Source organism: Corylus avellana, chromosome 2 (assembly GCF_965113065.1).
Source record: "Corylus avellana chromosome 2, dhCorAvel1.hap1.2, whole genome shotgun sequence".
Lineage (NCBI taxonomy): Eukaryota > Viridiplantae > Streptophyta > Magnoliopsida > Fagales > Betulaceae > Corylus > Corylus avellana.
Window position 1 is genome coordinate 3,188,632 of NC_142491.1, and position 15,347 is coordinate 3,203,978.

General features: G+C 35.3%; 2 protein-coding genes, 1 long non-coding RNA gene and 1 pseudogene across 3 annotated transcripts; 1 reads left to right on the top strand and 3 right to left on the bottom strand.

The window, feature by feature from the left end:
* The first annotated feature begins 1,728 nt into the window (after positions 1 to 1,728).
* Positions 1,729 to 2,757, top strand: LOC132181543 (uncharacterized). Its single transcript, XR_009440272.2, has 3 exons — positions 1,729 to 1,825; positions 2,337 to 2,422; positions 2,527 to 2,757. It is a non-coding gene; the product is annotated as an uncharacterized LOC132181543 (long non-coding RNA).
* Positions 2,758 to 4,638: 1,881 nt separating this feature from the next.
* On the bottom strand, positions 4,639 to 8,463 carry LOC132182953 (O-Glycosyl hydrolases family 17 protein). Its single transcript, XM_059596330.2, has 3 exons — positions 8,192 to 8,463; positions 6,809 to 8,107; positions 4,639 to 5,026 (listed from the first exon to the last, which is right to left on the bottom strand). Exons 1-3 carry the CDS (start codon positions 8,238 to 8,240, stop codon positions 4,989 to 4,991), a joined length of 1,386 nt encoding a protein of 461 aa, XP_059452313.1. The 5' UTR covers positions 8,241 to 8,463; the 3' UTR covers positions 4,639 to 4,988.
* A 4,778-nt stretch (positions 8,464 to 13,241) lies between these two features.
* LOC148587203 (uncharacterized) lies at positions 13,242 to 14,255 on the bottom strand (annotated as a pseudogene).
* Positions 14,256 to 14,681: 426 nt separating this feature from the next.
* LOC132173901 (uncharacterized) lies at positions 14,682 to 15,347 on the bottom strand. Its single transcript, XM_059585573.2, has one exon. It carries the CDS (start codon positions 15,345 to 15,347, stop codon positions 14,682 to 14,684), a length of 666 nt encoding a protein of 221 aa, XP_059441556.2.

Consider the following 15,347-nt stretch of genomic DNA (forward strand, 5'->3'; position numbering starts at 1 on the left):
TCCTAGAATTTTATTTTTTACTTTTTAACAATTCAGACCCTTTAAAATTGAACTTCTAGTTCCATCCCTGAATGAGGATGGTCAAACGAGCCAAGATTCTTCTAACCTTTTGTAGTCCCTCATTGGTAGGTACGTCAGATAAGGCAAGTAATGTGAGCTATCGGCCTTTTTCCTTAGTGGGTGATCGAGTCTTAGAAGAAAAATCTCTTAAAACTCGTATGCCGTTGGCTTTCCTTAGGTGAAGGGGAGCCAATGGTTATTTTAAGAATGAGAAATGTTAGGGGTACTAACTTTTTTACTAACAAATGAGTAATAACATGATGGGGAATCTTATTAATTGGAGATGATCAAAACAATAAATAAAGAAAAATGCTACGAATACCAATGAATAAGCTTCATCAAGTCTAAAAATAACATAAACCGTCAATTTCCCATACCACTTAACAATAATAATAATAATAATAATTTTTTTTTTTTTTAAAAAAAAAGGCCAAGTACAAATTGCATCTCCACCACTTAGCCATTTTAGCAAATACAAAGACCAATTTTTTCTCCCAAAAATAGGCATTGAAGTGTATATATATAGGAGGGGATTCTCCCATGCATATCATATCAACTTGGGAGGAAGAAGATGAAGCCTTGGGTCTTGTGCTGGGTTCTTCTTATAAGCATGGCAGTGTTGGCAGATGTGCTGGGGGCTACCAATATTGACCCTGGGGTGCTTGACCCATGCAAGAGACCTGGAGCAAAAGACCCAGGCTGTCCAACCAACGACCGGCCTTCTGGTGGAGTAGCTAACCAATATAAGCGTGGTTGCCCAAAGATCAGTCGTTGCCGCAATAGCCCTCCCCATCGTTAAATCAAGAAAATAAAGGCTATCATGAATTAATTTAGAAACAAAATAATATCAAGGTGTATTGATAGTTAACAATATATTATGTATTGTTATGCTTTTATATGGAATGGAATGATTGTTTTGAGTTTGAAATGAATCTTTATGTTTCTCTCTTCTTATTCTTTCTTTCTTTCTTTTTTTTTTTCCTTTTTTTTTTTCACTTTTATCTCGTAACTCGTAATACCCCGACAAAAAACACCTGTTTTAAAAGATTAACGATTTACTACAAAAATGGCTTATGTTTTCATAAAACAAGGTTTCTAAACCAAAAGACCTAAACACTTTTAGTAGCCCAACTCCTTAAGCCTTTTAAAAACAAAACCCAAAACCACCCCTCATTGACCAAACGTATGCTAAGGGACCACCCAAAGGTACGTACCTGACCTATAGTGCAAACGTACGCTAGAGGGACCATCACGAGCGTTCGTTGACCAGTCTTTGAGCCTTTGAGCAATACCCCAAACGTACGCTTAACCCCTTTTATTCGTTATGTAATAGCACCCCGAACATTCGCTAACAACTCTGAAAAGCAATTTTAATCAATTCTCCACATTTTTAGAGCAAGGCATGCCTCAAGCCCCTATATAAACTATACCCTTCGACCCTCGGCCTCTCCCAACCTCAGAAAACATTGATCCTAGTGTAAGGAGTGACTTGGAGAGAAGGAGGAGATTTTGGTGCTTTTGCTATTTTCTAAGGTAACTTCTTGTTCAAACATCTAGCATTTTTGAGTTATACTTCTTATTCTGTGTCATACAAGTTTTAAAGATGCTTTGACAAGTTCTTATACCTATTTTCTTACTAGAACTTGGGCCTCACTAGGGCTGGGCAGATTAACCGGTTACCGCTCGCAAATTGCAACACTGCCAACACGCGAACACTCTCGGCTCTCTCGGATTCTCGCCTTCTCGGTGCTACGGTGACTCACAGGTAAACAAGCTTTGACCCTCACTCCCTTTTATTTTTTTTCTTGAATTTTCTTGAATTCTTTTTTTTTTTTTCTTTTGTTAAATTTGTTGTTTACTTGTTTTCTTATCTGGCCTGGCCGATTAGTTGACTGTTTAGTGGTGATTTTAAATCTAGGAACCTAATATATGGGTACCATTTAGTTGATGCATATCGTATATAGCCAAAAAAAAAAAAAAAGGGGGAAGAAGATTCGGGATTCCTACTTAAGGACTGAAACAGATTTGGGCGTTTACTTTAACTGGAATATCTACATAAGGATGGGTCAATTTTTTACTTGTATATGGATTTGTGGCACCTCTGAGCTACTATATATTAATATATGTATATATGAAGTTTGTTTTATTTGATTGTGTCGAGTTAAAAAAGAAACAAGCTTGAGTCGGGTAATATTTGTTAATTTCAAATTTATTCATTATTCTAATTATTTGATTAAATTATTTTTACTAATCCTTTAAAAATTTCATTGTGATAGAAATTTTGTCTAATTCCCTCACATTTGATGCGAATTAAGGCTTAATGGATGAACTTTGCGGGGTAATGTTTTGTTTAAAGTATTTGGTAAGTTTTTTGCATCTTATTTTTTTTCTTATTTCTTACTCTTTAATATTAATTACTAATAGCGATTCACTTTATTTATGTTTTGATTTGTTGGATTATTGAAGGAAGCAGATTTAAGGAATTGAAGATAATCTATGTTTGAGGTGGCTCAAGGAAATTATTGTGTAACCGTGTTAATGTTGATGTTTATCCATATTGATCACTATCTTTATGTTTTCTCGCTTTTATATTTGTGTAATGGTGTTGCCCATGACTTATTTTTCTTTTGCTAAGTGACTTTAATTAGTTAATACTTTGTTTATTATTCATTAATGAATTTTATTTTAATTTGGGTTTGGGTAGGTTTGATTTTTTTTTTTTAAAGTGATGGGATTTCTTTGCCTTTGGTGAAAACATTTTTCATTAACTAGTTTTGCTAGTCTAATTAGCATTCATTATGTTAATTAGTCCATTTGCTTTGGAAAAATATATTTGATAATATATAAAAAAAAAAAAGTTGAAGTGGATCAATATAAAAAAGCTTCAATTTTTAGCCCAAAAAAACAAATATTTGGGTCCCAACAAAGAGTATTTGGGCCGTAAAATAACTTAATTTTAATAAGTTATTTTAGTCCAACAAAAAGTATTTGGGCTCTCAAAAGTAAAAAAAAACTCATTTTTGGATCAACAAAATAAATCAATATAAAGTTATCGGTTAAATCGGTTAACCGGTTTAACCGAACTGTTTAACCGTATACCGTTTTAACCGAAATTATCGGTTAAAATTCTTATTGGTTTGGTATCGGTTAATAAACCGTTTAACCGATAAGGTCCAAAACCGGACCGTTTTGACCGATACCCAGGCCTAGGCCTCACATGAGTTTTTTTTATGTGAAAAATCTAAAATGCCCATATTTTTCTGAAGAAAAACAAAAGTTGGCCATTTGGGGTGGCCGGCAGCCCTATGGCCTAATGGGGGTGGATGACCACCATGGGGGGCTAGTTGAGCCACCCCTTGGCCCAAAAGGGGGTGGTTTCAGCCACGAAACCACCCCCAAAGTGTTTGAGGCACCCCAAAATGTCAGCCACCCCAATTATTATTATTATTATTATTATTATTATTTTCATTTGGGGACATTTTGGGGAAATCAGGGGTGAAGTTGGGGTAAAGTTCGGCATATTTGGTGCTTAAAGCTAAAGGCCATGTGTATTTGCCTATTTGGTGCTTAAAGGCCACGTGTGGCCCACATGCTCGTCTACCGTCAAAAATATGAAACTTTTAAACAAATAGGCCACATTGCCACAAAAAATAAAAAATAAAAAATAAAAAATCGTGCCAGTACATTGTCAATTTTTAAACATTATAAATAGAATAAAAGAAGGTATACAACTTCCAGGGGTAAAGTGTAATTTTTTCTTAAATTAATTTTATTGCATCTAATAATATATATGATGTAAACTCATTTAAAAAATTTAAATAATATGATAACATATTTACTACGTTGTCCAGATCATATATACGGTTAAATTTCTAAAATAAAATTTTCATCATAAAATGGCTAAATAAAATCGATAAGCATCTCATTCCATTCCTGAAAATAAATAAATAAATAGGGAAAAATATAAAAGAGCCTTCCAAACTAACAGTCGTTTGCGATAGAGCCCCATAATGTTTAAAATCTACTAAAGTAGCCAATCAAACTACTAAAGTGCGTAAAAAATGTCCCATTTTTTTATATTCCTATAATACCCATAATCTTTTAAAAAACTAAAAAAATAATAATAAAATAAAAAATAAACTAAACTATTTTTTAAACAAAAAAAAACAAAAGGGTGAATAAGTACAACTTTTTTTTTTTTTTTGAATGAATAAAAAATTAATCACTATTGTTGGCTTTACAAATAGCTCGTGTGGTATAAAAAATATGGATAAATACAAAATCAAACATTGGAGGTTGGCTCAATTGGCAACCACCCCTTTTCTTCATTTTTTATTTTGACATATTAATTTTTTAGTTATTTATTTTAGTTTTTAGTTTTTAAAAGATCAGGAGTATTATAGGAATATATATATATATATATATATATATATATAAAAGGGACATTTTTGACACTTTAGTAGTTTGATGGACTAGTTTAGTATTTTTGAACATTATGTAGCTCTATCGCAAACCGCTATTAGTTTGAGAGTTTTTTTTATATTTTTTCCAAATAAATAAATAAAGGCTAGCAAAAAGTTATAAAAAGCAATGAACATTTTAATATGGGCCCTTTTAGTCCTCAGAAGGTACGACTGTTTACCACCAATGACACCACTAGGGGGCAAAAAATAGCCGTTAGTTGTCCGCCAAAAATATAGCCGTTGGAGGCTTGTGGGTTATTAAATGAAAATCCCAAAACATAGTACATAACAAGTTGAAGAAAAAAAAAAAAAAAAAGCATCAAAATCTGGTGAGTGATTTGGACGCCCATTATAATCCTGAAAATGTGGTTGACTTCTAAATTAACTGCAACTGGAAAAATAAATAAATAAATAATTAAAAGGGAAACCCTAATCAAGCTTGCTAATAATTATCCACTATCTCCTTCAAAGTGTCACACTTGGAAACTTGCAGGATCCATAACCTGAGACAATGAGAGAAACTATCATTATTAATGGAGCAAAGGAAAATTAAAATTAAATAATTAGAATTCAGAATGGCAGTTATTCAAATTAGGGTTCTCTAGATTTTATAGAATTATTATTATTTTTTTAAAAAAAAATTATTAAGATCTTAAAAACTCTGATAGAATTATTTTATGACCAACATGTGTACTCATAAACCCTAATCAACAAATTCGGATCTGTATTTTTTTTAATAATAATTTAACACAAATATCTTTGGCCAGCATGATGTCACCACATGTCTAGTGTTGCGTACAATCTTTTTATCTTCCTAAAATCCTCCTAAAGCTGATGTAACTTTCAAAACCACCATTGGATCAAAATTCAAGTATGATTCATCTAAAATTTAATGGTGATTTTAAAAGCCACATCAGCTTTAGGAAGATTTTATGAGGATAAGAAGATGTTACTTAACATTACTCGCATAAGACAATTTGAAGTTTCTATTTCCATATATGGACAAAAAATCTACAGCTAGTTTCTATCTATGTTCTAGCATCTTCTCCTATAAATTCAATAAATCAATTATTAGATTTGTAGGGTCCACTATTAACTTATGTGGCATCCATCAATTTAATGGTTAATTTGTAAGACAAGATAAGCCAAATATGAACCCCCTAACATTTCTCTTTCAAAAGTCAGGATTTCGACCCGATTTTGTCTTTACGAATTTTTTTGCATCGTTTTTCTTAACAAAAAACCAATGCTGTAAATATATAACGCATTCTCTCACTCTAAAATCACTCACACACTCAGGAGTCACCAAGGATGCCCCTAGCCCCCTCTCTGTCACTCTCTCGCGCACCGTTACTAACTTGACGGTGACAATTAATTACAATATTACCCTTCATTGGGGAAAAGTCGATTCCGACTATGAGAACGGCGGGAAGCGGAAGAGCCTCTACCAACCCCTACCGCCCATGTCACATAGAGTTGCGGATCTTCATGGCCTATTGTTTACAGAGGACCACACAATCCGTTTCCATGGGATTTAATAATTCTATTGACATTTAGCAGTCGCAATATTAAAAGCAATCATTGCTAATAATTGTTAGTATGACCAAATGTCCATCATTAAATTCTAAATTAATAATTCAAATGTGAAGAATTCTAGATAGTTAGAATCAATTTAAATTTATGATTTCAAAAATATGATTTTAAAATTTACGGCATTTAAGAGTTTCACAAAATCATAATTTAATTTTTAAAGTTGCAGCTTAATATTTAAAATTATATATTTTTTAAAAACATATTTTTACCTGCAATTTGTCTTTATCGACTTTACCTGTAAATATATAACACATTTTTACATACGTTTGTTGAATTTGAGATTATTATTATTGACTTTTAATTTATCGGTAATTTTAAAAGTCACATTGAGAGAACATCAGAAAAATACTTAATATTTTCCTTGAAAAATGTAGATTTTAAACCGAAATTTTATATGCAATCAAAATAATCCATTTAAAAACACTTTTTATCTATAAAATCCCAATACGAATCGCACTCTTAATAGAATACCCTAAAATTTTTGGGAAAAATAAAATAAAAATCTTATCCTTTAGGAATTGGGATCTTCTTTGTTTCATTTGAACGAAAAAATATTCGGTTAGTTATATTTGAAGAATATTTTTGCCCGACAAAAATACCCTTCAAATTTAGTCTACAATATCTTATGCAAATTAATAACACAAAAAAATGAATTGCTTGGACATAAATGCCATAAATGTAAGACTACTTACTTGGATCCTTTATTGTCTGCGCAGCGAGCCCATTGAAGGAGCAGGTCCCACCGACCTTCTTGAACTGCGACCAATAGGAACTAAACGCGTAGCTCGCGTGCCAAACCAACGAATCGGGTTTATGGCACTTTCCACCGGGTTGGATCGGGTCACAAGTTTTGTTCCCCTGCGAGCATGCGTACGACAACGCCGACCCAACAGCACTCCTATTCGCTCCCTTTGCCACCATACACCATATCTTCCCCTTGTACGGCTCGTTGTTCGTCGGCTCCGGCAACGGCTTGAACTCCGACTCTGGCGTTTCTCCGGTCAAGTCTATCCCGTACACACCCGACCCGTTCGGGTACAACAACCCGAAATGACGCTCCGTGCCCGGGCCCGGTTTCTGATTCTCGTTGTACAGCGAGAAAATGAACGACGGCAGGACCCTACCCGGCCGGGCCGGCGTACCCACCGGTGGCTTGGACGTGAACTTCTTGACCACGTTGCGATTGTAAGTGGCAGCGTTGTAAATGTTGCAGCCAATCTGGTCATAATCGCCGCCGTTGGGCCAACCCGTTTCGGCAATAAAGACCCGGATATCCGGGTACCCGAGTCGGTTCATAGCGAAAATCACAGCGTCGACCATTTGGTCAAACAGGTTGGTGTAGGTAAGACCCGAACCCGGGTCCGTATAGGTGGTGTTCGTGGGCTGCAACAGAGCGTAGTCTAGTTTGATATTGACCGGGTCGGAGGACCAAGGGAAATACGGGTACACATCCAGGAAGAAAAAGGACTTGGTCCGGTTCAGGAACTGCAACATGGGTTTCATGACCCGACCCGAAACGTCCGACCGGAAAGTGCCGTTGGAGGGTGGAAATGATGATTGTAGGACGTCCATTGCAGAAGGGGTCCCGACTTTGACCTTGCGGATGCCATGGGCTTTCAGGGAACTACTGATTTTGCGCATTGCAGGGACGAGGTTGTCCCAGGTTTGGGTGTCGGAGGAGCTGATGATTTCATTGCCGACGAGGAGGTACCGGATCATGGTATCCGGGTAAAATGGCACCACGTTGGATCGGACCCAGTCGTCGGCGAGGGTTTGGTTGCCGGAGATGTTGACGATGAGCTGGTTGGGGACCATAATGCAGACTTGAATGTCCGTGTGCTTGAGGGCTTTGAGGATATCCGGGTTGGCATCGTAGATCTTCACCCGCTTAGCATTCAGGGATTTGATAAGCTCCACCGACCGTGACGGCGACGGCAGATTGTTCCCTAGCTGGCCGTAGTTTACCCCGACCTTCCCCGACATCTCCGCGCCTGAAAGAAAAAATATATATATATATTAAAAACCCACAAAAATCAACCAAAGTTGGAGATTCAACAGTCGAAATGAAAACGTACCGGAAAAGGAGACAAAGAGGGAGAGAAAGAGCAGAAAAACAAAACCCATCTCCGTCGTCGTTTTACTCTGATAAAGCTCTGCCGGGAAAAAAAAAATGATAGGGGAGTTGAAGAAGACAAGTGAGTGGTGAGTGGTGAGTGGTGACCAGTGACGCTTAATGCGTCAAAAGGTGTTCGAGGGGTTTCGAGGCAATTGGCTTTGAGAAGAGAGAAAGAAAAGGGTTGGAGAGAAAGAATCGGATGGGATGGGGTGGAGGTAGTGATTTGATGGGGCTGCACATATAGCGAAGGAAAAGTTAAAAGATATGTAGAGAGAAAGCGAGTGTAGTGGGGGCCTTATGGGAATTTTATCAACCTTTTTGCCGGTGCTAAGCAAATACGTAAATACATAATAGAAAAAAAAATAAAAATAAAAAGAATAAAATAGAGGGTGTTTCCGGGAAGGGAAGGAAAAGTAGATGTTATTGCAGCTGCCAAAAAGTACAATTAGCCGTTGTGACTTAAGAGCGCCGAGGTCGGTGGATCTCGTCCTCTTAGATTAAATACGACTTTGTTCGTTTTGTGGATTTACAATTAATCTATTTAGCTTTGTCCATAATTTGATGAGAGCCCCTATTATTAGGTTTACCCTGATAACGGTTTTTTTGTTGCTCTAATTATTATATGATACATTATCAATTTAAGAAAAATATAAAAAAATAAAAGTAAGAACAATTACACCAAATTAGAAAAAAAAAAAAAAAAAAAAAAAAAAACCTGTATCCAATAAGATCCAGGCACGTCTGGCCGGCAGTGAACGCCTCAAACCCCACCGGCTGTGACCCCCCTGAAAACTTGTTTATAATACCTCAAAACCCATTTTAAATGTCCCAAAACCCCGTTTCTAATCCTTCAAAACTCACTTTAAGATTCAAAACTAAAACTTAGAGTGAAATGTTAACTCTTTAGAGATTTTATCACCCTAAAATATAGTGTATTTTATTTCAATTTATTTTTGTGCACTTTTTATGTTTTTTGTTTATGTGTCAGTTAGTTGATTGGGGGCTGTAAAAGAAGTGTTATTAGAATAATCTTGATAAAAGGTTTTCTCTCATTTTTATATTATGTAAATTTTAAAAACATATGTCAATACTAATTTTATATCTTCAGTTACATACACTAAAATGTTTTCCGATAAAAAATTGTTTTCAGCAGAAAATATTTTTTAAATAAATAATTTCTTGAAAAATATTTTTCAGTATCTGACGGGTATAAAAAATCACAAAATATATATTTTTTAAATTACGAAAATATCTTAGACAAAGCACCACCGTCGAATTAGAAAAAAATAAAAATGTGATGACCACTAAACAGGAAACAAGTGCACTTGACACGTGTTGTACAAGCCTCCCCATTGATGGTGCTTTGTCAAATAAGATATGGCAGTAAGCATAGTTTATGTTATTTTTCTAATTGTGATTTGATAATTACAGTCTAGGGTGGTTTTGGTTAATGAGAAACAACTAAAACAAAACAAAAAAAAATTATAAAAGAAACCCATGATAGACAAGAAATATTAAAAAAATTTAGAAAAAATAGTACACAAGCAATTGGTTATTATGAGAGCTTGTTTGAGATTGAGTTTGAGAAATAGAGCTTTAAGTCAAAAAGAGTTTTTGGGCAAAAACTTCATTTTAAAGCTTTTGTTAAATGTGTGTTTTGGCTATTTTTAGGCTTTTTAGACCCTTAAAAGCACTTTTAATTTTTTTACCAAACGAAAAACTTTCTTTTAAAACGAATTTTTTAAGTGTTAAAAACACTTTTAGGTCCATCAAACGCAATCAGGTGCAGATCTAGGGGGTCCAGGGGGGTATCCGCCCACCCTCAACTCCCAAAAATCCCCCGAGTATGGTAAAAAAATTTTTATGTCCTTATTATGCCCCTCTTAGACATGATTATGCCCCCTTCCTCAAGCTCCGACAATATTATGCTCCGTTGAAATTTGAAATTTTTTTTAGAAGTTGAATGTTGTAGTCTTGTAGAAAAATGAAATGTTGAAAGCTTGAAGATGATGAACAGTTCAGTTTTCAAACGCACTGTTTTTCATTTCGATAATTTCGTATAGGTGCAGCCTGCTTTGGACTTTGGAGTGGAAAAAATAATATTATAAATTAATAAAATTATAATATATTGTTATTGACACAACACACAAGACAAAAAGGAAAATTATAATATGCCTCTAGGGATGGGATGCGTGCAAGACAAGTCCAAGGTCATTAAATTTAAAAATTAATATGCCTCAATTTCAAATTATAATATGCCTCTGAATCCGGATTTCCTTTAATTGGGGAAAAATTAGAAAATTTTTAATTGGGGAAAATTGAAAATTCTCCAATTATTAATTGTGACCCTTCATTTTAAATCTTTTTTTTTTTTTTTTTGAAAAAAAAACATTTCAATTTCATTGATAATAATCACGAGTATAAAGCTCTTACATCGGAGGAGCACAAAGTCCTGAAAATGCAAATTATAGCCGAAGCTACAAAGATACAATCATCACCTAAAACCTCCGCTAACCTATGACTAGTTTTCAGTTGAGATAACAGGTCTGCATAAGACAGACGCAATCCAATGCATAAGTAGCTCAAATTCCTCCTCGACCCAAAAGCCAGAATAAAGTTCACGTCCACAACTCAAAGGCCTGGACCAAAAATAACATCCACGACCCAAAGGTCTGGACCAAAGTTCAGTTCACATCCAAGCAGGCAGATCGAGGGGCCAAAGCCTTATTACAAACAGAAGCAAGAAAATAGAAATAAAACGTGGGCAAACCAAAGAGGCAAAGCCTTATTACAAGCAAATAACATGAATGAAATGCATACAGGGAAAAACAGGAACAAAAACAATACAAGGAAAGTAAAACAAAACGGGAACAAACACATGCAGCGTGGATGCCGATAGTGCACTCGCCGGAGACCAACACCGAAAGGGAACGCTGGAAGCTCCACACGGCGTGGACGCGGAAAAAGGCCCAAAACAGTGGACGGAGGGTGGCGAAGCCGATCGCCAGCTGGCCGAAAAATCATTGTAGTAGAGGGCGCTGAGGCTCTTCGTTGGAGGGGTGCAAGGAAAAACCCAACAGCGGACGGTGGACGGCAGAGCGGGCGAAGGAGATCAGCAGTAAACACAAAATAAAACAAGGGGGAGTTTAAAAGAAACCCCAAAATCAACACCCACACTGAGTGGCACACAGGCAAAGCTACAAGAACAACATACCAAAAACATAGCAAAGAAACAAAAGGGAAAGGAACAGAAAACAACCAGAGAGCCCCGCCAGAGACAAAAGCGGAACAAAGAGGAAGGGGTGGCGGAGAAGGGGTAGGGAGGAGGCAACCCGGACCAAGGACATCAAGTAAACTACTGGCACTCAGTACAAGGGCAGGCGAGGGGGAGGAGGGAGGCAGCAAACGGCCATCCCTCCTCCCCTCACCATGGGGGAGGGGGCTTACCTGAGGCTGCGGCACTAGAGAGAAAGCGAGAAAACCCTAGCATAAGAAATCTAATGGTTTATAAAATCATTTAAACCTCGGTAAAACAAAAGCCATCATTTAATGTCTAGGTTATACAAAAGCAGCCGACATTTTGTAGACCATTCAATTTAAAAGCAGAACCACGATTAACAATTAGAGAATCTTCAATTTCTGCTCAATTGGAAGGATCTCAATTCCCAGTCTGCCAAACAAGAAAAAAAAAATTGAAGGCTACACTACAATGTGCTTGTGCTTTGAAACTTTCTAATCCGTGTGAGTGGTACACAGTACAATTTTCTAATCCAATTTCAAATTATCCAAATTTCTCTTCGTCCTTTTTCCTGCGAGCCCAGCCCTAGGTACCCTTTAAATGTTCATTATGTTCTTATATAAATTCATGGCTTCTTGTAGAGATATTTAGATTTAAATTATTCTTTTAAATTAATTGTTTTAATATTTATATTGCTATTCAGGATTTACCGAATCATCGATTCAACCTATTCTTGATAATAACTTCAACGAAAAATTGAGGTAGGTAAATATGTAATTAAATTTTTAGATTTAGATTTAAATTATTCTTTTCAATTGATTGTTTTAATATTTATATTGCTATTAATTCAGCCTATTCTTGATAATAACTTCAACAAAAATTGATGGATGTAATTATGTAAATATGTAATTAAATTTTTAGATTTAGATTTAAATTGTTCTCAATTGATTGCTTTAATATTTATATTGCTATTAATTCGGCATATTCTTGATAACAACTTCAACGAAAAATTGATGGATGTAATTAAATTTTTAGATTTAGATTTAAATTGTTCTTTTCAATTGATTGTTTTAATATTTATATTGCTATTAATTCAGCCTATTCTTGACAATTGTTTTTAAATTTAATTATTTATGAATATTTATTTTGTAGTTATCTGAGATTATAGAGAAGAACAACGATTCTATTGAGCTCCAATCAAATTTTAAACGACCTCGTGTTGAAGTAGATTTAGTAAATCTGCCCTCAGATCCTTGCTTTAGAAAATATTAAAACAATTAATGAACATTTGACCATGATGTGAGCCCCCACAAGCTCCATTTGACCATGATTTTCCAAGAAAAAAGTTTGGACAAACAATGCGTCGTTTTAATCCAACATGGTTTAAAAAATATAAATGGTTGGAGTACAGTAAGGAGAAAGATGTTGCATATTGCTTATATTGATACCTTTTCAAACCGAACATTGGAAATCAAGTAGGGGGAGAAACTTTTGTTACTGAAGGGTTTAGTAATTGGAAAAAGAAAGAAAAGTTCGAAAGTCATGTGGGGGCTCACAATAGTGCACATAATCAAGCTCGGTAAAAATGTGGAGTTTTGTTAAACCATAAACAAAGTATCATAACATTTTTTGACAAACAATCGGATCAGCAGAAAATGATATATAGGACTCGTTTGAATGCATCAGTTGATTGTATTCGCTTTTTACAATAGCAAGGATTAGCATTTCGTGGCCATGATATAACTTACAATTTGTTTTGTCACGACTAACACTAAGGCAATTGTCCTCGACGAGTCTTCATACCTTGGAATCGCTTCATGATTTCTTCGTTACTGATAGTTTTAAATATATCTTTCTCAATGTACGTAACCAAACAATCATTCATCCATTGATCTCCAATTCGGTTGCGTAGACGATTTTTAACAATATTCATTGCTGAAAATGCTCTCTCAACAGATGCTGTCGCAACTGGCAGAATCAATGACAATGTCACCAATGAATAAACCAAGTGATATACGACATCTTTTTTCATCTCTACCAATTTCTCAGCGAGTTGTCCAATCCCTTTGAGTGTTGCAAATTCATCACTAGAATGCATGTCAACGATATATGTTTTAAGTTGGTTGTCTAAAGTGATAAGTTGAACTGCTGAAAAATCATTCGGATAGAATTGAGCAAGATGAAGTAATTTCTCCTTGTTAAAAGACGCAAACATGTCATCTGGACTCAAGCACGCAACACAGAGTAATAATTCAGAATTTGCTTCATTAAAGCAACTGTTAAGTTCTTGGAGTTGCATATCTATAACAGTATAATAAAGCTTCACACGGTAATGATGTGAATTTTTCATCCCTTGAGCTTTTCATCGTGATCGAGGTTGATAAAGTTCATCCAAATTGGGGACAAGAATATTGTTTTTGGTACAAAACTTAGAAACTTCTTCAAATAAGGAATCCCACCCATCTTCTCTCATAGCCTGTAAGCGCAGCTTTGAAATTTCAACTAGGTTCATTGCATTCAGAATATCTTGATCTTTTCGTTGGAGTGCTTGAGATAACTCATTTGTAATTCCCAAAACATTTTTCATCAAATGTAAATTGAAAGCAAAATCAAAAGTTTGGAGTGATTGAATTAGTATATTTGCTTCTGCTCTCTGTTCAGAATTTAAACCATCTTCAATTATGTCTTCAACCGTATCGATAACAAAAGAAAACATAGTAAAAAGACTAATAATTGCACCATAATAAGAACTCCAACGCGTATCACTAGGTCTCTTTATGTTCATTTCTTGATTCAAGCCACGACCAGTTGGCATTTCATTATTTTGTAGTGCTTCTACTACTTCAGTAGTTCGTTTTTCACGAAGTACGTCACGACGTTTGCAAGATGCTCCAACAACATTAAAGATACTATTGACCAGACTAAAAAAAGTTGTAATTTGAATGTGATTTTTAGCAACAACAACTAAAGTGAGTTGAAGCTGATGTGCAAAGCAATGAACATAATAGGCAGACGAATTGTCATTCAAAATAAGTGTTTTAAGTCCATTCAACTCACCTCGCATATTGCTAGCTCCATCGTATCCTTATCCTCGCAATCTGCTAATACTTAAATTATGTTTACTAAGTACTGAAACAATTGTCTTCTTCAATTCTGCAGCTGTGGTAGTGCTAACATGTGTAATGCCTAAAAAACGTTCCATCACATGGCCTCACTTATCTACATAACGCAAAACAATTGCCAATTGTTCTTTAATAGATATATCACAGGATTCATCAACTAGGATAGCAAATGACGACTCTCCAAGATCTTTAAGAATAGCATCTATAGTTTCACTTGCTGCAGCATTTGTTTTATCTTTTTGAATGTATGGTGCAATCATTTGATGATTTTCATGAGCATTTTCTAAGACTACCTTGTCAATTTCTTCATTATGTGTCGCAAGAAACCGCAACAATTCACGAAAATTTCCTTGATTACTTGAACCTTTAGATTCATCATGGCCACGAAATGCTAATCCTTGTTGTTGTAAAAAGCGAATACAATCAACTGATGCATTCAAACGAGTCTTATATATCTTTTTCTGTTGATCCGATTGCTTGTCAAAAAATGTTATGATACTTTGTTTATGGTTTAACAAAGCTTCACATTTTTGCCGAGCTTGATTATGTGCACTATTGTGAGCCCCCACATGACTTTCGAACTTTTCTTTCTTTTTCCAATTACTAAACCCTTCAGTAACAAAAGTTTCTCCCCCTGCTTGATTTCTAATGTCCGGTTTGAAGAGATAACAATATAAGCAATATGCAACATCTTTCTCCTTACTGTACTCCAACCATTTATATTTTTTAAACCATGTTGGATTAAAACGACGCAT

What these genes read in the sequence shown, in the direction of transcription:
- LOC132182953 (XM_059596330.2), bottom strand. Translation starts at nt 8,240, where the DNA reads ATGGGTTTTGTTTTTCTGCTCTTTCTCTCCCTCTTTGTCTCCTTTTCC. An exon ending in CCTCTTTGTCTCCTTTTCCG is followed by an intron (nt 8,108 to 8,191) that starts GTACGTTTTCAT and finishes TTTTTCTTTCAG; the next exon opens with GCGCGGAGATGTCGGGGAAG. An exon ending in GCAGACAATAAAGGATCCAA is followed by an intron (nt 5,027 to 6,808) that starts GTAAGTAGTCTT and finishes TCATTGTCTCAG; the next exon opens with GTTATGGATCCTGCAAGTTT.
- LOC132173901 (XM_059585573.2), bottom strand. Translation starts at nt 15,347, where the DNA reads ATGCGTCGTTTTAATCCAACATGGTTTAAAAAATATAAATGGTTGGAG.